General features: G+C 41.4%; 1 protein-coding gene across 1 annotated transcript in view; it reads left to right on the top strand.

Moving 5' to 3' along the window:
• Window positions 1-26422, top strand: part of LOC106910509 (neurobeachin-like) — a 49993-nt gene continuing 23571 nt past the window's right edge. The window contains exons 1-6 of the mRNA XM_088011678.1: window positions 1-313; window positions 390-492; window positions 1855-1970; window positions 5348-5460; window positions 21152-21292; window positions 22286-22405. Coding sequence (XP_087867804.1) covers window positions 232-313; window positions 390-492; window positions 1855-1970; window positions 5348-5460; window positions 21152-21292; window positions 22286-22405 — 675 coding nt within the window. The 5' untranslated portion in view covers window positions 1-231. The remainder of the gene's footprint in view (window positions 314-389; window positions 493-1854; window positions 1971-5347; window positions 5461-21151; window positions 21293-22285; window positions 22406-26422) is intronic.

Below are 26422 nucleotides of genomic sequence, written 5' to 3'. Positions count from 1 at the left end.
TGTGAGCCTTTTTGTTAATTAACTGTACTTGCATACCTACACTGAAAAAACAATGGCTTTGCAAACACTTTTTTGATTTGTGTTTAATACACCATTTAAACGCTGAATTTATAGTGCTGGAAAAATTGTCAACAGTATGACATGTACCTTCTGCACATTTGTTTCAAATAAATAGCTTCTCCTTTCATCTCCCAGGTCTTGGTGTACACAGATGGTTTGCATGGCAAATGGATGTTCAGCGAGATTCGGGCAGTGTTCTCCAGACACTACCTTCTGCAAAACACTGCAATGGAGGTTTTCATGGCTAATAGAAGTAAGGAAAGTAGCAAATAAACCATCCCTCTCCCCCAAAATTATTTAACAGTAATCACATATTTTTATGCCTGCAGCGTCTGTCATGTTCAACTTTCCGGACCAAGCCACAGTAAAAAAGGTTGTCTATTGTCTCCCTCGGGTAGGAGTGGGCACTAGCTATGGACTTCCACAAGCAAGGTAGGATAAGAGAAGTCAAGCAAAATTAAACAAAAACTTGTTGGCGTAATAATTCATATCTGTAATAAGTTGTATTTTGGTACTTTGTGGTATCGAGGTGCATCCATTCAGCCAGGAACAAATGAGTTTATTTGAAGTCCCATTGCTCCAGACACTGAAGTGGATGTTCACTGACCCTGACTGAACTGACCTAATTCTGCAACTGAAAACTCAATGTAGCCATGCCAATGGCCACCGAGGGAAAAAAAAAAAAAAGAAACAGATTCTCTTTAGGCTTTCAGCTTTCATGGCGCTAACAGGCTTTTTAAATTACTGCTCTAAACCAAACGGCCCCACGTTCAGAGGATATAATACAACTGACATCTTTGCAGAATCTGAATTAATATCTTGCTTAGAGACCATGCAACACTGCATTCATTTTTTGTTTGGCATTGTGGGTTCATTGTTCTCAGTTTCATAATTTGTGGAGCTTCGGAGTGTAACTTTTAAAAAGGATATGTTCTTTTAACATATTTGTTCAAACTGTTACCATGTTGTGCCAGTAGGGCATGAGACAGATAATCATTGAATAAATTGCGCTCCTCTGGTTTCTCCCTGTGATTCCACTGCCACCTGCAGAAATGCACCTCTTTCGGCGAGAAACAACCAATCAGAGCCAGGAGGGTTTCAGTGCAGTCAGTCCAGCTTGTATATCTGTCCCACACCTTCCCTCTTGCTCTGTTCTACACTACCACTAGTTCCCCACAACACAACTAGCAGTAAATGCGTATGGTAGTTAACATGGCCACCAATGATTGCAAATAAACAGTTTTCCTGTAACAGTAAGTTGTTTCTCATTAACACAGCAGCTGTGCGTACAGCAGCATGAAACCCTCCTCCTGACTCTGATTGGTTGTTTCTGACCAAGAGAACTGCATTCCTGCACATGGCAGTAGGACTGCAGCGAGAAGGCTAGATTTTTTCAGATTATCTGTTTCATGTAGTACTGTCACAACATGGTGATAGTTTTAAAAAATATGTAAAGAAAAAAGAAAAAAAGGTATTTACTGCTGCTTTAAAACACGGGTCCTCATCTTCAGTCTTTGAGAGCTATTGTCCTGCAACTTCTAGAGGCATCGCTTCTCCAAACACACCTGCATCAAATAGCTGAATTCCCTCAGTTCTCCAATGGAATCTGGTTAACGTCATCACCTCGTGCTGAAGAAAGGATGCATCTTAAAGGCGCAGGACCTAAAGGCCCGGACCTGGGCGCTCATCGTTTAAAGCATTGATTAGGCTTACAGCATTTTGAGGGATATGTGTTCAGAAATATCTGAATTTGTGAAGAACATCATCTCCAATTCTTTTTTTGATTGTTTTTAGACGGATCTCCCTGGCAACCCCTCGGCAGCTTTTCAAATCCTCAAACATGACCCAGCGCTGGCAGAGAAGAGAAATCTCCAACTTTGAGTATCTGATGTTTCTCAACACCATAGCTGGTAAAGTTTTAATGAAAGCACTTACCTGTTTTCCAAGTGAGATTTGTTATTTGAAACTGTAAAGTAGCTGGAAGTACAGAAATAATAAATCTGTTTTTTTTGTTTTTGTTTTTTTTTTTTTACAGCCATCAGTTACATTTATAGGTTCTGATTTGTTTTCTCCCTTGTCCAGGTAAACTTAATGACCTGTGATGGTTTTAGGTTTTAATCTATTATTTGTGTGAATCTTTCCACAGCAAGTCTTTATAGTTAGCTAGCAGGATCAATAAATTTTATGTGTCAGTGGTGTTGGAAGCACTAACACTAAGTGGGCTCAGGTATGTCGTATTTGTTTAAGAATCCATGGTGGCTTTAGGCGAGACTCAACACAGTAAACTTCACTGTTCATGAGTATCTGCCGTTTGAAGCAAAAGCAGGCGCGGTGGATTTTTGCCGGATAATTAGTGCCTGGTTTTGTGAAAGTGTACCCGAGTGTCTGCAGAGTTGAAAGGTTCTGTTGTCGACTCTCTGATCTGAACCACGACTAACAGGGAAGGCAAGAACAACTGCACGCTACTCTGCTCAGAGACGTGTCATCCTCTCTGTCGCTGCATATTCATGCATATTTATATTTAGCTGGCGCTCGAGAGTCGATACATTATTGTCAGCTAATTAGATGTAAGGCAGACACAAAAACATGCCCAAAATTCATTAAAAATCCCTAGTAATGACCTAAGCTGCCAGATATGTCAGAATAGTGTGGAGCGGGAGACAGGCGGGGGGTGAAGTGCTGGGAGGAGGCGCGAACAGGAAGACTTCTTCTAATTAAACACTATTCCACTGTTATTAACATCCTGCCACCCTAACTCAGGACTCAACACCACCAGGTCTCACCACACCAACGCCCGACCCCATCCTCTGTGCTCATCCTGCTGTTTCCTTCCCAGTGTGTGCGATTAACCTTGATAATTATGCTCTCTAGCTTCCCCCAAACCTTTCTAGCTTCTCTGAAGAAACACTCTCAGTGACTAGCCTGTCAGGAACTTAGATGGCTTTGGCACATTTAGAATCTCTCGCGAACTTGCTGCAAAAACACAGCCTCTCTACTGGTTCAATTTTAAAATACTTTGTGCTTATCATTAAAGTCTTTGAACGTTTGAAGGAACATCTTTTTAATGAAGAAATGTTCATCATATCATGTTGCAAATGGTCAAAGGATTAGCTCCAACTTTGAATCATTACATGCTACTATAAATCACGCTTTAATGTTTTGTGAACTAGGATTTTTTTGAATGTACATACATGTATTGATTTTGACGACAAGAGTAGGACAATATAAATGTCATGATATTTGATTTTTTTTTTGTTTGTTTGAGTCCCTTTGAAAGAGCCAGAGAGTCTGGTAATCTTATGGAATTACGTTAGAGGGTAGTTTTCTTTTCTTTTCTTTTCTTTTTTTACACTGGCTGATTTATCTAAATTTCTGCTCAATCTTTTTCCATCGAATACATTCTTATTATTCACACAAAGAAATGGATCTATAAGCCTCTGTTGTTCACATTTAGTTTATGGATAAGAATTGAGTGTCCCGAGGAAACAGGGAAATAATTTCTAAATAGTTGACACTATCTGTGAGAAACATATTTGGCTACATATAGTTAATTTATGAATTATTATAAAAGTTGTTGTATTTTCACACTCAATTGGCTTTTTAAAGAGTTTTTCCCTTAATGTAGTCTTTTGTTTGATGATTAGAAATATGAAAGTCTAACACAAAAGCTCACAGATTAATTTTGTGAGGGGACTAATACTTTTTCATATTACTGAATGTGGTGTGGCTGTCAGTCTCTGGTACTTAAAATTCCTGAATTGCATGTGATCAGCACCAACAATACGTTGTAAACGTTTTTTTTTCTTTAGAGTGCTAAAACAATTTTTGCAAAAGCAGGTTGAATTTATTTGATTTGATGCATCCATTCATAAGAAGAATGTTGAGACATAAATGCTGTTATGCTTGAGGTCACATTACAGTCAGTGACGTTGAGGATCAAATCACATTCATTTGTTATTTTAAACATATAATCAGCTATGCGGTGCTGATTCTAGTAAACGTCTTACTCGCAAAGTTTACATATTTTGGAAGGAAAACATTTACAAGCAGATTATCAATGCAGTAAAAGCAAAAGTTCACAAAAATAGAAAACCTTGGAGATGGCTGCCCTGATTTCATGTTGTTTCAGCCTCTCAGGCTAAAGAAAGTTCTTTTTGCTAATTCAAGTAGCATTTAGCTGGTCACACTACCTGTTGGTAGGCAACTGAGGGGTTCGGTGTTTTGTGGCAGTGGAAAATCTGGAATCAGTCTAAACCTTCCCAATTATCAGATGACTAATCTTCCACACTGAGTCACAGCCACTGTTTTCTAATTCTACTGCCTGTTTCTTTTCTCTTTTTTTAAAATCTAAAATTCATTTCAAAGTAAAGCAGGACTGACAATGCTGAATTTACTCTTAATTTTTCCCATGAGTTCCTGACACATGTTTTCCCTCTGAAAATATTTTCTCCCTTTATTGAACATAAAGGAAGCTGACATCCAGCAAATCAGCCGTTCAACACTGAAATGACATCAAAGATATTTAGCAGCTAGATTCTGTAGCTCTGCAATTACAACTGCTCCACTTGCAGACAGGCTTCATGCGACTTTCACCTTTTATTGACAACTCACACTCAGCAGTTCTTGTCATGGGAAACAAAGAAAACATTCTCACACTTCCACCACCACTTAGAGCCCTTCAACCTTTTCACATTTTGTTACAGTGCAGACAAAATTTCCATAGCATTTTCTTGAAATCCTTTGTGTTTACAGACCATCATAAAGTTTTATAAAGTTATGAAATGGATGAAAACAAACAAACAAACAAAAATATATGGTGTCTTAGTCTTAGGTTGATGAATTGAACAGTGCTGTAAGAGAAATTCTACTTAGGATATTCTTTTATAATCAAATTCTGTGTTACACTTCTTTTCCACATGACCCCTGAACTGTGTGTGTTCCATTGTCTTCATGTTGCTGTTTGTTTGTTTGCTAATCTTTATTAAAGATGATTTTTTATTAGATTAACATTTTTAAAATCATGTTGGCATCCACTTATGTGCTATTTTATGTTTGTCTATCATTTAATATCTCAATCATTTACATTCAAGTTTGTTTGTAACATGACATAATGCAAACATGTTCAAGGGTCATGGATACTTTATAGCAGAGCAGAAGGAAATCTGTGAGCTCTGAGATCAGGGTAACACTGCATACTTATCCACACAAGAGCCACATGTGCCCTACACTCTTGTTTTTCTCCCAGTCTGTCATCACTCACAGATTTTTGTCTGCCAACTGTGCCTAGGGAGGACGTATAATGACCTGAACCAGTACCCGGTCTTCCCCTGGGTTCTCACCAACTATGACTCAGAGGAGCTGGACTTGACCCTTCCAGGGAACTTCAGAGATCTCTCCAAGGTATGAGGACCTCTTGGCCATGCAACTTAAAATCTTTTACATAAAATGCTCATTTATTGGTTGGTGATACGCTTATTTAGATTTAAATTGTAAAAATGTTATGTGTCAGAAGACCACTTCACATTCTAAACTTGGAAGTTGGTGGAAGAGTCCTATAAAAATCTTAACAAAAATGAATATTTGATGTCTACATTTTATAAGCTCTGTTGTGCATGGCGACCTTTTGAACTAACACTAATCACTATGTCTCAGTTATTTTCAGTACACGTACATCATGACTTTATCATACGTTTTCAGATGCTAAAGAAAAATCTACACTGAGACAAAAGAACACTTCTGGAAAAAGATTACAGTTTTGCAACTTTTCTAGCTTGTAAAGAACAACCATTAACATCTAATAAGTGCATAGATGAGACAGTATATGAACTTGAAAGATAAATATACTGCAACAGTACTCATATAAAGTCCACCTTAGCTGTATAATATGGGTCTTATGGTGATGTTGAGTTGACTGAGTCCTGCAGAAACAAAGTATCCCCAAATTATTACACTTTTACCTCAGTGCTTCACAGATGTTATGGTTTATTTTTCCAGACAGCTGCATTTGATGTATGCCAGCCATGACAGTTTTCTCTTGTCCGAATAGTTAAATTTTAGACTTTGCGCAAATTAATTATTCAAAAAGTGCTGCCCTTTGACTTTGGCAGTCATTTCGAATTTCTTCTATTGCAGACCATTTTCTGCACATGGCAAAGTCTGGTGTATATTAAGTATATATTAAATTCCTTCCCAAAGTAAATCACCTCACATAGCTCTTTTGAGGATAAGTTTGGTGTTAACTCTCACTTCAGCAAGCAGGAGGACGGATAAATTGATAGATGGATAGATCGAAGGATGTGTTGCAGTGAACTCTGACAATTACAAAGCGCATAAATCTGCGTAATAACAGGATCCTTACTAATGCTACCCAGCTACAGGAGCTCAGACACAATGTGGCCAATGCCCCGCAGCCCTGATAAATAAATTTCAACATTTTCTGTAACTGAAGGGGAGAAGGCAGCAGATCACTCTACCACGAACCACGGCCCGGTTTACTGGTTTTCTACCCCCCTTCTGTCTCTATATCTCGCTCTTGCACGCTGCTGCTCACTGACCTGAAAACAGTCGCATTCCTGTCTGAGCGCTCTCACTCACGCCAGTGCTGCCTTATCCCCTCTCGTTTCCCTTGAAGCACCACTGTTCTAGCTTGGAGCCAAGTTTTCCGGTCTCACTTCTCTACAGTTTGCATCAATTATTAGGTTTTCAATCAACATTATCATCAACTTCAAAATAAGAGAAGTAATAACTAAAAAGTTGATCAATGTAACAATCTCAATTTCACCAACCCAGAACGTGTTGAGCTACGTGTTGAGAGTTCTTATCTTGCTGTGGTCAACTCAGCAACTTTCGTCTTTACCTGTTGGGTGTCTCAGGTGGACTGAGAACGCCGCCGCGTGCGTGTGTGTGTGTGTGTGTGTGGATGTGTGTTTGAGGGCGGTTGAGCAGAGCTGAGCCACATGCAACCCAACTGCCCTGGGGAGACAGTTATTTATTGTAATGTATTCCAGTGACATCCTCCCATGCTGTTTACAGGCCTGAGCTGCCTTCATTAGCATGAGTTCACAGCCCATGTCTCCTGACAGTTGTCCTTGGAACCCCGGGGCTTATTCCTCCAAAAGATCACTGATACTATTGCAGAGCAGGACAGAGGCCTGCACTCGTGTCCTCTCTTCTTGGTCTGCTCTTTTGTTCCTTTATGGATTAGTAGTAGTGCTACTGTCTCTGGAGACCTGTTCATTGCATAGTTAGAGTGAGTGTCTTCCTCAGATAGATTTCCAGTTCGTGTGCTTTTACTTTAAGAAGGTGATGTCTGTGTTGGCAGTGGTCTGGTACTGCCCTGTTTAATCCACTTAAGTCGAACGAGTTCATTTGCTTAGAAAGTCCAGTTCGTTTGGTAAGGCGTGAATGAACTCTGATGTGGACCAAAATAGCGAACTTTGGTCCGCCTACAAACCGAGGTCACTACAATCTGATGCCACTCAACTTTTGCGAAGAAGGAAGTTGCGCTCAGTGTTTTCTTCAGAAGTTTTCATGTTGTTTCCTTCAGTGGTTCTTGATGCAACTCCACTACAGGCGGGAGTTTGGTTGGTTTGACACAGTGCAGTGTGAAAGCGTACAGCACCAGCTGAAGATGTAACAAATGTAGCATTCCTGCTCCCCAGTTGATCAGGATCTCCCATACCTGTACCACTAAGCCTAGCAGTACTGTTTCAAATGCTTATGTCCAGTTGTCCAGGGGTCTAAAACATCGATACCTGTCTTACATTTGTAGAAGTCCTCAACACACCTGAATGAAATTTCTAAATTGTTATTAGTTTTACTAATGACATAATCATTTGATTCAGGTGTGCTGAAGCAAATAGACGTTGAAAAATTGCTGGAAGCTGACTTTCAAACATGACAGTTTTACAGCACTTATTTCAGCCATCCTGCTTCTTATAGAAGCCCTGAGCTCATATAATTACTGGAGCAGTATTTAATCAGCAGGCAGACAAAAATCTTGGTAAAGATATCCTTATACTAAAAGTCTAAGACGAACACAAAAAAAAAATGTCTGAACAATATTTTCACAACTTTATCAACAGAGGTTAACATTTTGAAAAAAATTTATTAATATCCACCACTCACACAACTTGGTTTTATATAATACACATATTTATTTTATTTTATATAGTATTTTTTTTTTCAGTGAGTGCTGTCTCTTGTCATCTACTTGGATTGCAGTTTTTAAACGTTAAAGTAAACATTCACCCTGTAAGGATTTTGCAGTCAGAACATAAATGCTGAAGAGATCAGCACGTGCATATGTTTTTGCTTTTTGATTTACCACACGGTTGACAACTGAAGCAGCCCATGTCATCTACTGACTCTTTATAACGCAACACGTTTACAATCAAATCTCACGCTAGAGTTGCGCATTGCACACTTTCCCACAGATTACTCATACCTGGAAGGTGCTTCTCACTTGTGATTTATTGATCCCTGGGCGGACACCATTGTTTAAGCTGCTCCAGGTTTGCCTCTCTAAATGGTATCCTCCCAAACCTGTACGCACCCACAATTACCTGCTGGTTGGGCATTCAGTGAGCTGTAAACAGTGATATTGAACATTTCATCGCCGTGCCTCGAGGCCAAACTTCTGCATACTTGTATGTCAGAAATATTTACGCAGTCAAGTGTGTCATTTGATTCTAATGATTATTTCTTGATGGAGTGACAGGTCTATGATAGATGAAGAGAAGTTTCCTCATAGTTGTTAAATGGTGCGATGAAGATTTAATTGCAAAAGAAAGCAGAAAGAAGCAGATGTCGTTTAACTCTGCTTTTTCTCACCCTCACTACAGTTTGAGGTATGCATATAATTTTAAAAAAGAATTTTAAAATATAGTCATATAAATAGCTCAGAAGTTTGCATCCCTGAACCAGTGCACTAAAGTTAAAAATATCAATTTTCACCCAAATTGTATTTTTAAATTTCAGCCACCGGAAGGGAAACTTGGCTGCCCCAAATCGCCCTTTTCTGCACTTTATTCCCCACAACAGATTCTTATTCCTTCTCTCTTTCATTCCAGCCAGGCTGTTTGTGAGCACATCTGCTTTATCTTGATTTGGAGCAACTTTATTACATTAGACTGGAGCTCCATGCTGTGCTGCTTCTGACAACGGAAGCAAAAATGACTGTGACTTGCCCTGACAGAGCACCATAGCAACATACAGTAATGTAATTTGTTTTGAAATATAAAATGCAATATGCTTCTCCTTGGGAGGTGGCTTGGATATAAGCAAACAAAAGGAGACACGTTCTTCACGTTCACTCACCAACAGCCACACTCGTTTCCAGTAGCCTTGGAGAGCAACACCAGCGCTGATCCTAATTGGATGTGAAGCCAGTCAAAGTTTTGATCATACTTTGCTTAGTTCTGTTGATGTGTTTCAGTGGGTCAGGTGTTATACAAGAAATGAACTCCGAAAGAAAAGTAAGTGTGGAACTGTCTGATGCAGTTGTTCTCATTGTCTCATAACTATGATCAGTGCAGGGAAAATGAACAAGGCGCTTTTTTTTTGCTGCAGAGAGCTAACAGAGCCTGTACTGAACTTATCAACAGATGGTGAATATGACAGCATTAAAAGCACTAAAGTGCCACTGACGTGCTTTTGTTATGTTATAAATGTTGGCTTTTATTTGATATGAAATCCCAATCATGCATTCTCCTCCTAAAAGTTATATATAGGTCTCCTCATTTGAGCTTTTTTTTTTGTCATTGATGCAAAGTGTAACTTTAGAGGTATTTATTTGACTATTAAGTAAGAAGTGACATTCATCTGACCAATGAAGCACCCAGACCATGTTGATGGTGTGCAGTATTTGTAATCGCCACAAAGTAGCATTTCAGAAACAACAATTTAGGCTCCTTCTTATGTAAAGCTTCCATGTTTCTGTGGCCCAATGCATTATATGAGCTAGCATAGTGCTGAAATATACATTTTCTTGTAGCTACACTCAGTGAAAGATTACCTTTTTTTACTTGGAAATGTCAAGTCACATAAAATATTTTGATGAAATCATGTTTCTTAAATTATTGTTTTTTATTAAACAGAGGTCACAGTTCACCATTGTGCTTTCTATAAGATAACAATGACAAAACTAGAAAATTCCTGCAGAAATTTTAAGGGGCCTGCCAAAGTGTGCCCGTCGGTTTGGACCCAGCGTTCCGATGCTAAAAATTAGCCTTAATGCTAAATAAAGCTTCAATGTAGTCAATAACCTGTGGAGAGTCAGAAGCATGTGGACTAAGCTGTACTTGTACCATTCAGTATGTTGCATACGGTAAAATTAGCCAAAATGCTAATAATAGCATGAATGGTATCAGTAGAATGTGGGGTATCACTACCATGTTGTCACCCATTGACTCAGTCCAATCAGTATTCTAAACATGGCTAATAAGTAAATAAATTGGCTAAAAGCTTATTTTAGGTAAAATGTTAATGCGTGCAAGGAAGTGCACTAGTGGCTGGCTGTGAAATGCTAATGTTTGTGCTGATGTTAACTGCAAGGCAGTTCACTATTCTGAGAAAAAAAAACATAAAAGAAGAATAATATTTTTGCACCGCCTGTGGCGGTGCACTGACGTGAGGGGAGTATGCAGGCTTTTATTTTGAAACTTTCAGTAAGCTTCATTTGAAATGGCAACACTAATCCCATGTGTAACAGTGGTTTGGTTAAACCAGTTATCTAACACAAAAAAGAGCAATTACATGATGTAAAAATTGTCAAGGCTTTTATTTTGAAAATTTTCAATAAGCTTCATTTGAAATTGCCACACTAATTCTATGTGTAATAGTGATTGGGTTAAATCAGTTATATAATGCTCGCTCAAAGCACAAGTAGTTTATAAAACCAGCCAACTCCTCCTCTATAGTAACAGACAGGTCCGCCATGTTGTAGTTCTGACATGCTGCTCAGGCCTCTGTTTTAACTGAGTCTTGGCCATAGATAGAACTACAGTTATGGCAGTTATGGCTGCTGGTTTGTAGTCCAAACCAGCAGCTCTGCCTTTCTCTGGATTCTGTTGCTATAGCGATGAATCCTCAGCTGACTGCTGTGTGTGTGTGAGACAGAAAGCTGGGGAAGGATTTCTATCTTTGAGACACCCATGAAATGCTAATGAGAAAAAAAAACATAAAAAAAGATTTATATTATTTATATTATATTATATTATTGCACTTTCGTGAGTGTAATTTTCAGAGTTTTATTTTGAAACTTTCAGTAAACTTCATTTCCGTACCACACTAATCCAATGTGTAACAGTGGTTTGGTTAATCTACCTGTATAATGCCCAAAACAGGAAGTAGATCTAACTGCCAGCTTAGCCCTCTTCTGTAATAATTGAGTGTTCCGCCATGTTGTAGTTCTGACCTTCTGCTCTGCCCTCTGTATTAAAGTGTTCCGCCATATTTAGAACTACAGAGTCTTTGTAGTCCAAACCAGCAGCTGTGCCTTCCTCTGTATTCTGTTGCTATAGAGCACATGTGTCAAACTCAAGGCCCGCGGGCCACATGTGGCCCGCCATGTCATTTTATGTGGCCCCCCCAGCGTTTTATAGGTCCATGATTGACTTAAAATAGGTTTTGAGCACGAATTGACGACAAACTACATCTCCCATAATGCATTCTGATTGTTACCAGCCAACATTACGACTTCTCGCCACTAGAGAGCAGCAGAGTCACCTTAAGCTGCTTATTGATTTTACCAGCGAATAAAACTGAGACTTCGACAAGCTAACATCAAAACGTCAAAGAAAAGAAAAATCGATCTACAAGTAAGACTGTGAATGAAGATGTGTGTGAGTTGGTATCAGGGCGGCAGGTGGCGCTAGACTTCTTTTGTTATCCATTATCTTGACCGACAACATAAAAAAAAAAAAAAAAAAAAATTGGCCCTGTACTATTTTTATCCGTGAAATTACAATCATATTAACATCGGATATTTAGCCGCATTTTATGCGGTTTAGTTAATATTCACCGTGAATCCAGATCCCATCACAGATTAAGCAGATAAATGCATCTACATTTTTCTCCGTAGTGACAAAAACCACTGACTGGCCCCAATAACTTATAATAAATTAAATTAAGCGACTTCACTTAAATTAGCATCACTTCACCCGCTGGGGTCTGAACGCACTTCCTCCTGGTTCCCATCTGCAGAAAAATCTACGCTAATTCATCAGTCAGTTGGATCTGTCTGATCCAAACAGATCAACTGAACTCTGAGTGTTTTACCCTGCGGGGTCCGGTGTGCGCTTTAAGGATTTTTTTTTTTTTTTCGCTTCTCCGAAACGGACAGATGTCACATCTGCAGCTCCTCCAGAGTGCCGCTCTCCTGGGTAACGTGAACCCAGAAGGCTCCATTTGTTAAATCCGCTGGATGAGTTTCTCCCAGCGGTTTTTAATTCTTCGCAGTGGCGTAGCGTAACTGCCTCCGCAGTGGTTGAGCAGCGCACTGCGCATGTTACAATCTAATTAACTTTTGCATCGTCATTTATTTCCTCAAGATAAACTGCCGGCTCCTCAAATGGATTAACACAAAGTTGCATTCTCTTTAGTTTTCTCTGGTCTGTAATGGAGACTTGAATTTAACGCACCATTTCAAACAAAGGTTTTGAATGCGCTGCCTAACCAGAAGCTCCAAAGAGTTGTTTAACAAACAATATGAGGTGTTCAATTTATTTTTAACATTGTATTTTCATACATTTTATGCTAGGGGTGCCCAAGTCTAGTTTTCCAGAGCTACCATCTGCAGCTTTAGATGCATTCCTTCTCTAACACACCTGGATCATTTACTCATTATAAGGCTCTACAGAACTGAGTTGCTGCTAATGAGGGAAGTCAACCTTTTGCCTGGGGTGTGTTTTAGCAGGGATGCATCTAAAAGTTGCAGTCTGAAGGACTGCAGCTGGGCACTCCTGATTTGTACCGTCAATGTGGCCCTTTGAGGGTGGCCAATATGCTGAAGTGGCCCTCGGTGAAATTGGGTTTGACACCCCTGCTATAGAGATTAAACCTCTGTAACTGCTGTGTGTGTGTCAGAGACTTTATCTAACTTTATGAGACACCTAGTCAGTTTTAATGAAAAAAGCAGTCCGAACGACTGCTTCCCGTTCAGGATCCGTAAGGCCAATCCAAAAACCGTTTGAAGCATATGAGAGGGCTATTTGTCATCTCATTTAGTACCGCGATTCATATCTGTAGCTCATTCACAGTAATTGCAGTGATGAGAGAAAAATGGTGTGCCCTGAGCTCAGAAATTTTTCAGAAATGTATGTAAAACACTGGGGAGGAGCGTCAGTTAGTCCTGTCCCATCACTTTGCTCTGAGGCACCTGGACCGAAAACCGTCAGCCCTAGGGAAATTTTGAAAACATTTTACCGGAGCAGGCATTCGTATCAATGTCATGACCGACTTTCATACAAATAGAGCAATTTTTGCATGCATGAGAGCGATTTCAAAATTATTTTGGGGTCAAAATTCCACCCTGTTTCTCACTCTAAAAAAGCGTCAGTTGGTGTCAGTTACACTCTGCGTTTCGACAGTTGGGAATTTCGCTCGTTTTTCGCTTTTTACGTCGCCATCGTAACTCCAATCTACAATAAAAATAATAGCTCCAATGCCGGGATTGAGACACACATTTTGATACCACTTTTGTGGGTGGGCACGCAGCGGTACGAGCCCCATTAACGGTAATGGAAGAAAAATATGGAATAGCGCAGTGACGCTTTGGATTTTACTAGGAGTGTTTCGGATGAGTTTTTTAGACGATAAGTGTATTAGTTGGAGTTTGTGAGCGTGTGTGCAGTGTTTGTAGTAGTTTTGTTCGTCTGTGTCAAAATAAGCCATCACTACATGGCTGCAGAGCGAGCTCTGATGCACGGAAGAGGAACAGACAGCCTGTGCCCCTGTATGCCAGTAAAATGGTCCCACAAGGCATCAAATACAGAACACACACCCACACACAACAGGCTTCTAGTGGCTTTGATGTACCAGTGATGTCACCCATGCTCTATGACATCACTGATGACTCCCTTTATGCAAACTCATTTGCTGTATTTGTCAGAAGAACACTTACTTTCAGTGAAGACTTTGACAGCATTGGTCAGAAAAACATTTACCAAAAAGATGGAGAGAACACTAGAAAAGGAAAACCAGGAACTCAAACAAACAGTTGAAAACCTCCGGAGAAAAATCGAGGACTTAAAGTCTCGGGCTTGCAGGCCTAGTCGCCTGCAAGCACAATATGACATACTGGAAAGCCAGAACAACGCTCTCCGTGGGCAGCTGGTGTCCATTTGTCAAGAGCTGGATCAGAAGGAGCGCCAATATCAGGACAATAGAAAAGAAACACAGGCATTAGAACGGGCCCAAGGACGTCTGAGAGAAGAAGTCCAGGATCTAAGGATGGAGCTGAAAACGGCAGAGGAGACGGTACATCATCAGGCTAGAGAGCTAGACGATGTTTGGGCACAGCTGGACAATCTGCGCAGCATACAGCGGAGCAATCGTCAAAAAATCAAGGACGTGACCAAGCAGAATGCAGAGCTGCTGAATGAAAATGCTCTGCTTCAGGAAAGGCTGGCAGAACAGGAGAGCCAGGAGCCAGCATCACTTCTGAGAGTAGGTAAGTGGGCAGGTACAGTTTTATGGACCATGTACCAGTCGGGAACTCTCAGATATTTTCTGCCAGACTGGATATTCTAGTTCCACTGGATTGGTGTATAAAACTGGTGCTGGCTCTAAACTCTTTGCTGGCTCTCGACTCTTTGCTGGCTCTCGACTCTCTGCTGGCTTCTCGACGCTGCTGGCTTCCCGAGTCGCTGCTGGCTCTCCGAGTTGCTGCTGGCTTCACGACTCGCTGCTGGCTTCTCGACTCGCTGCTGGCTTCCCGAGTCGCTGCTGGCTTCACGAGTCGCTGCTGGCTTCACGAGTCGCTGCTGGCTCCCCACTCGCTGGTGGTTCTCACTTTCTGGTGGTTCTCGACTCATTGGTGGTTCTTGACTTTCTGGTGGTTCTCGACTTGCTGGTGGCTCTTGACTCATTGGTGGCTCTTGACTTTCTGGTGGTTCTCGACTTGCTGGTGGCTCTTGACTCATTGGTGGTTCCCGACTCGCCGGTGGCTCCCGACTCGCCGGTGGCTCCCGATTGTCTGGTGGCTCCCATCTGTCTGGTGGCTCTCACTGTCTGGTGGTTCTCGACTGTCTGGTGGTTCTCGACTGTCTGGTGGTTCTCAACTGTCTGTTGGCTCTCGACTGTCTGGTGGCTCTTGACTGTCTGGTGGCTCTTGACTGTCTGGTGGTTCTCGACTTTTTGGTGGTTCTCGACTTTTTGGTGACTCCCGACTGTCTGGTGACTCTCGACTGTCTGGTAACTCTCGACTCGCCTGTGTTTCCCGACTCGCCAGTGGTTCCCGATTTTTTGGTTACTCTTGACTTGGCGCTGGCTAACGCCTTGCTGCTGACTAACGACTCTCTGGTGGCTCTCGACTCGCTGGTGGCTCGGTGGTGGCTCTCGACTCTCTGGTGGCTCCCGACTCACTGGTGACTCTTGAGTCACTGGTGGCTCGCTGGTGGCTCTCAAGTCGCTAGTGGCTCTTGACTCGTTGGTGGCTCTCTTGTGGCCCTCGACTCTCTGGTGGCCCTCGACTGTCTGGTGACTCCCGACTGTCTGGTTGCTCCCGACTGTCTGGTGGCTCCCGACTCGCTGCTGGCTTCCCGACTCGCTGCTGGCTTCCCGACTCGCTGGTGGCTTCACAAGTCGCTGCTGGCTTCACGAGTTGCTGCTGGCTTCTCGACTCGCTGCTGGCTTCTCGACTCGCTGCTGGCTTCCCGACTCGCTGCTGGCTCCTGAGTCGCTGCTGGCTTCACGAGTCGCTGCTGGCTTCACGAGTCGCTGCTGGCTTCTCGACTCGCTGCTGGCTTCTCGACTCGCTGCAGGCTTCCCGAGTCGCTGCTGGCTTCCCGAGTCGCTGCTGGCTTCCCGAGTCTCTGCTGGCTTCCCGAGTCGCTGCTGGCTTCCCGACTCGCTGCTGGCTTCCCGACTCGCTGCTGGCTTCCCGACTCGCTGCTGGCTTCACGAGTCGCTGCTGGCTTCACGTGTCGCTGCTGGCTTCACGTGTCGCTGCTGGCTTCACGAGTCGCTGCTGGCTTCACGAGTCGCTGCTGGCTTCCCGAGTCGCTGCTGGCTTCCCACTCGCTGGTGGTTCTCACTGTCTGGTGGTTCTCGACTTGCTGCTGGCTAACGACTTGCCGCTGGCTCTTGACTCATTGGTGGCTCTTGACTTTCTGGTGGTTCTCGACTTGCTGCTGGCTAATGACTCATTGGTGGCTCTTGACTCACGGGTGGTTCCCGACTCGTGGGTGGTTCCCGACTCGCCGGTGGCTCCCGATTGTCTGGTGGCTCCCAATTGTCTGGTGGCTCCCGACTGTCTGGTGGCTCTCACTGTCTCGTGGTTCTCGACTGTCCGGTAGCTCCCGACTGTGTTGGCTCTCGACTGTCTGTTGGCTCTTGACTTTTTGGTGGTTCTCGACCTTTTGGTGACTCTCGACCTTTTGGTGACTCTCGACCTTTTGGTGACTCTCGACCTTTCGGTGGCTCTCGACCTTTTGGTGACTCTTGACTGTCTGGTGACTCTCGACTGGCCTGTGGTTCCCGACTTGCCGGTGGTTCCCGATTTTTTGGTTACTCTTGACTTGGTGCTGGCTAACGCCTTGCTGCTGGCTAACGCCTTGCTGCTGACTAACGCCTTGCTGCTGACTAACGCCTTGCTGCTGACTAACGACTCTCGACTCGCTGGTGGCTCGGTGGTGGCTCTCGACTCTGGTGGCTCCCGACTGTCTGGTGGCTCCCGACTGTCTGGTGGATCTTGACTTTCTGGTGACTCGACTGTCTGGTGGCTCCTGACTGTCTGGTGGATCTCGACTTTCTGGTGGCTCTCGACTGTCTGGTGGCTCCGAACTTTTTGGTGGTTCTCCACTTTTTGGTGGTTCTCGACTCTGGTGGCTCCCGACTGTCTGGTGGCTCCCGACTGTCTGGTGGATCTCGACTTTCTGGTGGCTCTCGACTGTCTGGTGGCTCCCAACTTTTTGGTGGTTCTCCACTTTTTGGTGGTTCTCGACTTGCTGGTGGCTCTCGACTCTGGTGGCTCTTGACACGCTGGTGGCTCTCCACTCGCGGGTTGCTTTCGACTCGCCAGTGGCTCTCGACTCGCCGGTGGTTCCCGACTCGCCGGTGGTTCCCGACTTGCTGCTGCCTAACAACTCGCTGGTGGCTCTCGAGTCTCTGGTGGCTCGCTGGTGGCTCACTGTTGGCTCCCAACTCACTGGTGACTCTCGAGTCACTGGTGGCTCGTTGGTGGCTTTCGACTTTCTGGTGACTCGACTTTCTAGTGGATCTCTACTTTCTGGTGACTCGACTGTCTGGTGGCTCCCGACTGTCTGGTGGCTCCCAACTTTTTGGTGGTTCTCGACTTTCTGGTGGCTCTCGACTCTGGTGGCTCTCGACACGCTGGTGGCTCCCCACTCGCGGGTGGCTCTCGACTCGCCGGTGGCTCTCGACTCGCCGGTGGCTCCCGACTCACCGGTGGTTCTCGACTTGCGGCTGCCTAACTACTTGCTGAGAGCCACCAGCGAGCCTAACGACTCGCTGGTGGCTCTCGACACTCTGGTGGCTCTTGACTCGCTGGTGGCTCGCTGGTGGCTCTCGACTCTGGTGGCTCTCGACTCTCTGGTGGCTCTTGACTTTCTGGTGACTTGACTTTCTGGTGGCTCGACTTGACTCTCAAAGACTGAAGTTGTAAACCTCTGATCAAGCATATTTGCCATCTGTAGCAATGGAGATAACCAAAAACCTAAATATGCTAGTACATTTAATCAATGACCATTTATCTAGGTCATCCCCAAAACTTTTGAAAGATGAAGTGTGTTACATCTTTAAGGTGTAAAAGTTGATGTTTCTGTATCTGCTTTTCAAGAGACCAACTGTTTACATGGTGGCCCAGAGGTCCAGCTCTTAACTCATGCAAAGCATGTTGGTTTTTAGTAATAGGGCAAATTCACTGCTTGTGAATAAACCCAAGAATCACTAAAAACAAGTTTATGCTCATCGTTTTTAGCCTCATGAATGCCATCACTTGCTAAAACTCTTCAGGCCTCATCAGTCAGGGGTATGCGCTGTTGTTTTCTGTAAATGTCTTTGCTTGCCAAAAACAAGTTTTGATATGACAGATACAAGGGTTTTTGCCTTTGTTTTTTGTTTTTTGTTTGTTGTTTTTGTTAACACAGGTCACGCACAGGTATTGCTTCTTATTACAGCTATGCTAACACAGCAGAACAACTTGGGAACACTGTAAGCATATTTTTGTCTCATTGATTTACAGCCAAACACTGAATTAATAGAAAACACCTTGTCAACTTAATTTTTTTTGGATCTCTTCTGTGTCACTTGGAGCTTCTGGAAAATGTGTGTGGTTTGCTCTGTAAGAACACACACACACAGCAAAATTCAAGGTCACGTTTTGTATATTTTATTTTATAAAAACATATATTCATTCACTGTATGGCACTTTTAGCAGTAGACATCCAGTTAAATATTTAAGACGATAAACATCAGAACAAACTACTTGACTTGACAAGATTAGTACTGATACAAAGTAGTACTAGCAGAGAACGTTTTCACCTTTGTTTTCCTTGTTTCAAATGTATTTCATTGACTTTTTTTTTGCATTGCTCTAAACTACATTAGTCAAACTAGCAGTGGTTTGATGGAGTGTGTGACGTCTCGTGTCTCACACTCCAATCCATCTGGGCCAAGACGTCACATGCAAGGCTATTACCACCCCATAAATCTATGCAGATCTCAATAAACTTCTCCTTCAGTCTTCTCGGTTGTGCTAACACTGATGTGGTTTGCCATTAAACTTAAAGGAAGAATGAAAACGTCTCCATTTAGTTAGGACTTTTTTCTTTCTTTCTTTTTTTTTCTCCTGAGGAATGTGCTGTGTTCCACACAAAGATGTGACTGCAGAGATGCTTTGTCTGAGTTTGACAGAGATTTCCATTTCGATAAAGATTAGCGGCAGTTTTAATAATTCCAGGATATTGCTTTCGTTTTACAATTCGGTCTCAAAATGTTTATAGTTGCAGTTTATTCCATTTCTTCTTAACCTGCTTTAAGGCAGAAAAAACAGTCATTGATTACATTACCAGTCTTCCTCCCCCTTTGTCACTGATTCAGTAGTACTGAGTATATTAATATTGACTGCCTATATGCCTCCAAGGCTTTTATATTGGATGTTGTGATTGAAAGCGCAGGAAAAGCAATTTATTCACCACTAAATGTGGGTTTAATGGGAGTCATTTTGTTGCATTAAGAACTCATGGAGATGAAAGGCCGAGTGGTGGTGTCGCAATAATACTTAGGATATTATAGAGGAGTTGGTTTAATTATTAACCAAACTATCAAAGCTTCTAACAGTGAAGTAAGTGTATTAAGGGTGAATGCATTTAGGAACATATTTTGTTTTTATATCTTCATAATTATGTGCTTGCGGACATTTACACCTGCATGTTCTTTTCCATAAATTGTAGTGTTTTATTAGTGACATCATGGCCGTTCTTAAGTTTGTGAATGCTGATATTCATTCAGATCCCGATCTGCAGTATCTCTCCTTGTGTGTTAAGACCTGCTAACTTCCATCAGGACTGCAAAATAATAGAAAACGTCTCTCAACACAGCAGTAACAGTAAAATTTCTGTAATATTGGCTTGAAAATGTTTTTGGATAAATTTGCTCTGACCTGCATGAATTAAAAACATTTTAGCAGGGAGAGTTTCTGTTCCTTTCTTGATCCTCACTATGCCATCCTCTGCCCTTTTGCTGTTCTACCCTTTAATTTTTGACAGAATTTAGGACAACAGGACCTTTTAAATGACCAGGAAAATAAATGTGGTTTGACATAAAAAGTCCCACAAATTAAAGCTCCATTTGTGCTTTAAGCTTTCCAGCAACCTGAGCTTGTTTTATTTCTGTTCACCACTTTGTATCTGTAGTCCATATTTAAATTTTTTTAGGTATATTTTTACAGTAATTTATACTGTAAAGTTGTTGGTATTTTTTCTGGCTGGTAAATCAAATTTGTGTCATTTTTGTGAAAATGAGGCCAATGCTGCTTTGTATTTTTCACAGCATCTTGTAAAGGTTTTTACCGGTTACATCTAAGAGAAGTTGGTTGCAGCGCGTTGAAGTTGAAGAAAACTTTTACATCGTGACTTGTACTCAAAGTTAGGCCATTTGAAAGCCATGTTTAATTTTCCTTTCACTGCACAATTTCATGCTAATTTGTGTTAATCTATCACACAAAGTCTGAATAAAAATTCATAGAGGTTATTAGTTGTAATGTGACAAAAATGTGAAGATGTTCTGAATTCTTTTGCAAGGCAGTATGCTGTGTGCTTGGATTTACTGACCTAGAAAGGTGACTACTCACCAAATACCCAAGCAAGCATTCCTGTCACTGGTATTTTTTCATTATGGGATTTTCAGAACAGGCTTATTCTCAAAGGAGGCAATGATATGCAAAGCAAAATGCACATATTTTGCAGTTTCACATAAGTTGAGGTTTTTTTTTTCCCCCCCAGAGAAACTTTAGTTAATTTTAACTGTGGTCGAGAATGCAGTGAGAACGCATTACCTACTTCCGCTGACATTTACTAACATGATTTACAGTAAATTGTAAAAGGAACATGACACACAAATAGAGACTTTGTTTTCTGAGCTAAAAAATATTAAGGAATTTTAACTTTTATTATTAAATAATGTTTGAATGAAATTTTTTTTAAAGAAGCAGGAAAGGATTTATCCTTTATTTATGTAACCTGTAAGCTAATTAGAGAATGCACAGATGTACTGTTTCAAATAATCAGTCTTTATCAGCAGATGATTTTTTTTAAGTGTAAGAAAGTCCTTCAGGGTGGAAATATTGGTAAACTTAAATTAAGTAACCAAAACTGCCAGAACTAAGCTTTTCTCTTTCTTTTTTTTCCAGCCTGTTGGCGCATTGAATCCAAAGCGTGCAGCATTTTACTCTGAACGCTTTGAGTCGGGAGAAGAAGACCAGACACCTCCCTATCATTACGACTCCCACTACTCCACTGCTGCCACCACTCTGCATTGGCTCATCAGAATAGTGAGTATGATCATTCCTTTTGCCGCCCTCCATTCCTGTTATTATTCTAATCGGAGAATTAGTCAAGTATGTGAATAGGAGTGAAGTCAAACCAGCGCCTCAGACAGATTTTCGTTTCATTTTGTTTTGTGTGTGCAGTGGTTGATTGTCACTTGTCAGACTTGATGATGCTGTTACTTTGAGGTCTGTCGGCTTCTGCACAGGACGCAGCTCAACATTTCAATTTGATTGGGGCTGAGTTGGACCAATGGCGCTCAGAAAACACATTTCACAGGCCAGTAAACCGGCATATGTGAACTAAATAAAGAGTGGCTGGGTAATGATTTACAGGGGCTGCTGTGACAGGTTTATGTGTTTCAGGCAACCCAGTGAGCGCTGGAGACATGTCCATCAAGGTTACTGAGCACTGTCCTCATTTACTGAGGAAGAGGAGCAGGAGGCACCTCACCTCCAGTATGGTTCCTACAAAATAGGCCTTTATAACCCACAGAGCTTCTTTGGAGCACTTTACACATGGCTTTGGAAAGCTTACAAAACTGGAACAGTTTTATGGAGAAAGTGCGGTTTAGCTATCCAATGGCCATTATTACTACAAAAGAGCTAATGAACTGAGGGAGTTTCCCTGAAATAAGCTGGAAAGGTTCCAGCGGTCTGTTCTCTCAAACAGCCAATAGTCGAGATCAGGCTCTCTGAAATCCAAACTTTATTATTTGCTGCTCTCAGAAAGATCACAATAATTCTTTTTCTTCAGGTTTTAATACAGTGAATTATTTCAGAGCTATTTTCTATTGTTCAGCTGGAATAAATAACAAGAAAAACTAATGTAGATATTCTGAACAAGTGGGCAATTGCCTGTTTTGAAAAATTACGTTTCTTTTTCAGCAAGCATATCATGCCATGGTAGTCAACATGTCAAAAAAAAGTGGGGAAAACTATCATCTTTTTTCCATTTGAGCTTCAATTGAATTGATGTCTCATTTTTGTTCTCTGTAGGAGCCCTTCACCACGTTCTTCCTCGGTGCCAACGATAACAAATTCGACCATCCTGATCGCACGTTTTCTGCCATCACACGCTCTTGGAGAAACTGTCAAAGAGACACGTCGGATGTAAAAGTGAGAAATATAACAGTGCCGGGTGTATGCTTTGCCCTTGCAACTGTAGAACCATCATGTGTTTGTGTTTGTGTATTGACGTGGTTCAGTGGTTTGGCTGTGAGACAAAAGTTCAACCCTGAAAATAACAAAACGATGTAGCAATACTTTGTTTTCTATATCTGCTGTTAGGATGCGTGCAGAATTACACAAAACCTGCTTTCCTTCCTCAGTAAAGCTCTCAAGACTGTAAAAATAAATAACATCCCATTAATTATAAATGTCTTACCTAAACAAAAAGAAATCGCAACCCCGCAGTGTGCACATACTCTATGCATGTTTGATTTATCTCTTGCAAAAAGCAAACTGTTTCAGAGGTAGACTGTTCTTGAACAAAGGCTGAATCTGAAAGGAAAACAAAGCCCTCTCTCTCTCTCTCTACAGATTCTCTGTGCACACACTGAAAAACGCTGAACCCTGCTGATTTGCCTCCATTTTGCCCACTGCATAACACACAGCAGGGATACGCACTGACCTCAAAGTGTCATATATTTCTAGCACACCCTGCGTAGGATAGTGTTGCCTCAGGCAATTAATAAAGCATTAATGACAAAAGCTATTTAAAATGTAGTCTTTTATGTACAGACAGGGCTTTTACTTGCTGGGATCAGGGGGAGAACCAGCAATCCATGTGAGGAAGAGGCATAACACTGCAAGCCGCTGAACGACTTGATAGTCAAACGCCACCCTGTTAACAAACACAGTCTACTTTTGGCCACTTGCACATCTGCATGCATTTGTTTTTACACACGTAAGATGGTTGCCAAACTAATAGAGGCATTGTACTATGAAGGACAGTGCAGTATTCCTAAAAGGGTTTCATAATTTAATAGAAAAGCGGAAATATTACACAAGAGCTACTTAGTGTGGGTTACTCATGGTTTCTAGCATCGGCAAGCTGCAGGAAATGGCACTATGTTAGCTTCTTGTTAGCCTGGTATTCAAGGAAGTTCAGGACCACAGCCTGTCGCAAATAGATAAAACCTGGGAATACCTAGGAGCTCCTCTAAAAAAATGGTTGTATCTACTTATTTCAACAGCTCAAGGTGTTGAATTGGACATGTTAAGTAGCATTGCAGCTATGTACATTAGCTCTCCAAAAAGCATTTAAAAATATATATTTTACATAAGATCTACGACAAAATCCAACAGTAGCTAATTTTTAATTTTTTCACAAATTATTTGCAGTTGCATTCTTAACGAAAAAAAACAAAAAAAAACACCCTCAATATATTTTACAAGCTATGCCAACACATAGTATAAAAAAGAAAACAATTGTTTTAATTTCTTTAAGATAACAATCTGAAAAGTGTGTCATGCGTTTGTATTCACCCCTTTGAGGAAGTTTAAAGCAGGCATAGTGTGTGTGACACAACTGCAAAACCACCAATACATATAGATGTACCTGAACTACCACAAGCTTGGCAAGAAGAGCGTTATTTAAAGATCATCAAGGAGGCCCATTTAAATTCTAAAGCAGCTGCAAAAACACACATTTCAGATAAGAAAATCTGTTACGGAGATAACTTTACAATTATGTGCTACTTTTAAAATAAAATGCATTTTGTAGATTTAATGTGGGAAAAGTTCAATGCTAGTTACAGTATTTTATGCTTATGGATATATATAAAAAGAGCATCACCAATGATACAGCCCGATACAAAATTACCCGTAAAATTGGATACAAATCCACCAAAGTGGGAAAGAAACAAAAGTAGTTGGCTTACAGGGTTAAGGTCAGTCTGGCTCAGACCACTGAGCAGTCCATTGGGCCTCTGATTTAAAGGGAGCTTGTTTTTAGCGGGGTCTCTCTTTCATTAACCCCAGCCTCCTCCTGTAGTAATGATGACAAGGCCAAGGGAGGCTGAGCTCCTGATGGGGATGACCCCTTAAAGGAGCAAGTCAAATGGAAACACCCCTCAAAAAAAGAACCTCTCCTTCCTGAAAACACTGCAATTTATGTAAATTCTCTTCCATACCTTTCATTTATGTCTCCATGAACACGCAGTCAAGTTATGCGTGTTGACAAAGAGAGATATAGACTTTTCTTTAAAGTAGCGGGGACAAATCCACACACACGGAAACACACACACAAACTGCCAGTGTGTTGTCTGAAGGTATCCAGCAGCACTCTCCTGGTGACAGATTTTGACAAACATGTCATTAAGGTGACACAGTGTAAAGCAATGTAGGCTTGAGTGATTGACTTGTTAGCCCATTACAATGCTGTTGCAGAATTAATGGCTACCATGGGAGGGTGGCTTGAAAGCAGAGCTGGCAGTTTTAACAGCTTGGCAGTGAGTTACAGCAGCAAGTTTACAACCAAAAAAAAAAAAAAAAAAGCGGAGGGAAAGTGTGCTTATGTGTATGTGGACGAAAAGAAGGAAACACAGATTATGTTTTTTTTTTGTTTTTTTTTACTTCTTTTCCTGTCATGTGCAGAGGGTGAAATTTGACCAACAGCAGACCAGTAGTCTTATTGGCCTGTACCATGTCATGGCAACTCACTCTCTGAAAACCAAATGATTTATGGGCACCTAAAAGCTCTAAGCAGTAAGTATCCCATAGGCAGGATTAAAGTCTTTATTACCACTGAATCTGACAAATGCTGCTTTTATAAAATAAAGAAAATTAGAGGAGCTAAGGTACTGACTTGATAATCTCAGCCTGAGAGAAAGACAATTATTCTTAAACTTTTCTATGCGACTAATGAGAACAGGGTGAAAGACCTACATTCCTAGAGTGCTTATGTCTGACTGTGCAAAGGCTCTACTCCTTTATCCCTTCTTAGATCAAGAAGGTAAAGGATCAAAATGGAGGATGCATAAGTGCTGTCTCCTTTATTTCTTATATTTTAATTAACCTTTCCTGAACAGTCGGTCTATTTAAACTGCATTCGGTTTTAACCATGCTGCAGTATTAAAATTGTTAATATATGTTTAGTCATGAAATTTTTAATTAAAGACAGTATTCATACTACTTAAACTTGTAATGCATAATTGTGGAGTGGCAGGAAAATAATGTATGTTTTTCAATTTTATTTCATAAATGAGTACTTGGGAAAAAATTGGCATTCATCTATATTTAGTTCCCTTTACTCTGGCATCCATAGATCAAATTCAGTGTTACCATTATCTTCAAAAGTCAGCTAATTGGTGAACTGAGTAGACATATCTGTAGTATAATGTCAGTATAATTATCCTGTGAGTACCAATAACCAAAACCTTTGGCATAAGGGGCAAAATTCAATTCATTGAAATTTGGAAAAATGTTGGAGAGCTTCACAACTAACAAGATATAACTATCCATCTGACAGACCAGCTGGAGGAGCATTAATCTCAGAAACAAGCGACCCTTGGTAAATCTGAAGGAGCTGCAGAAATTCATGGCTCAGATGGGAGAACCTGTCAACAGGACAATTTGATGTTGTGCATTCCTTAAATTTGTCACTAGTGATATAGAGGAAAGAAGAAAGTCATAAGACTTGTTGTTGCGTATTGACTCAAGCTATGTATGGGACTTTGCTAACATATGGAAGAAGATTCTCTGGTTTTGTGAGACCAAGCTTGTCCTTTTTGTGCATACAAAAAAAAAAAACATGTGACAGAAATTCTAGCTAACTATTACAGCTAACTGACCATCCCCATGGCAAAACACAGTGTGGGTAGCATCATGTATTATGACGGCCTTTCTTCAGCTGGCTAGGACTGATAAAAATTTAGATGGAGCCAAATACGGCAATGCTGGAAGAAAACCTGAGAGGTTGCCACACAATTCTAAATGTGGTGGAGTTTTACATTACAAAAGGAAAATGTCCCTAAAATATCCAGAGTTGCAATGTTATGGTTTAGATCAAAATATATTTATGTAATTTTAATGGGGGATCTGTATCAAGAGGTGAAAACCGATGTTCACAGATGGTTCCATCCAATCTGACTAAAGTAGAACTGTTTTGCAGAGAAGAATGAACAAAAGTTT

The sequence above is a fragment of the Poecilia mexicana genome, unplaced genomic scaffold (assembly GCF_051168715.1).
Source record: "Poecilia mexicana isolate PSO_F unplaced genomic scaffold, ASM5116871v1 scaffold_13, whole genome shotgun sequence".
Taxonomy (NCBI): Eukaryota; Metazoa; Chordata; class Actinopteri; order Cyprinodontiformes; family Poeciliidae; genus Poecilia; species Poecilia mexicana.
Note: the sequence above shows the minus strand (reverse complement) of the source record. Positions and strands in the feature narration are given on the sequence as shown.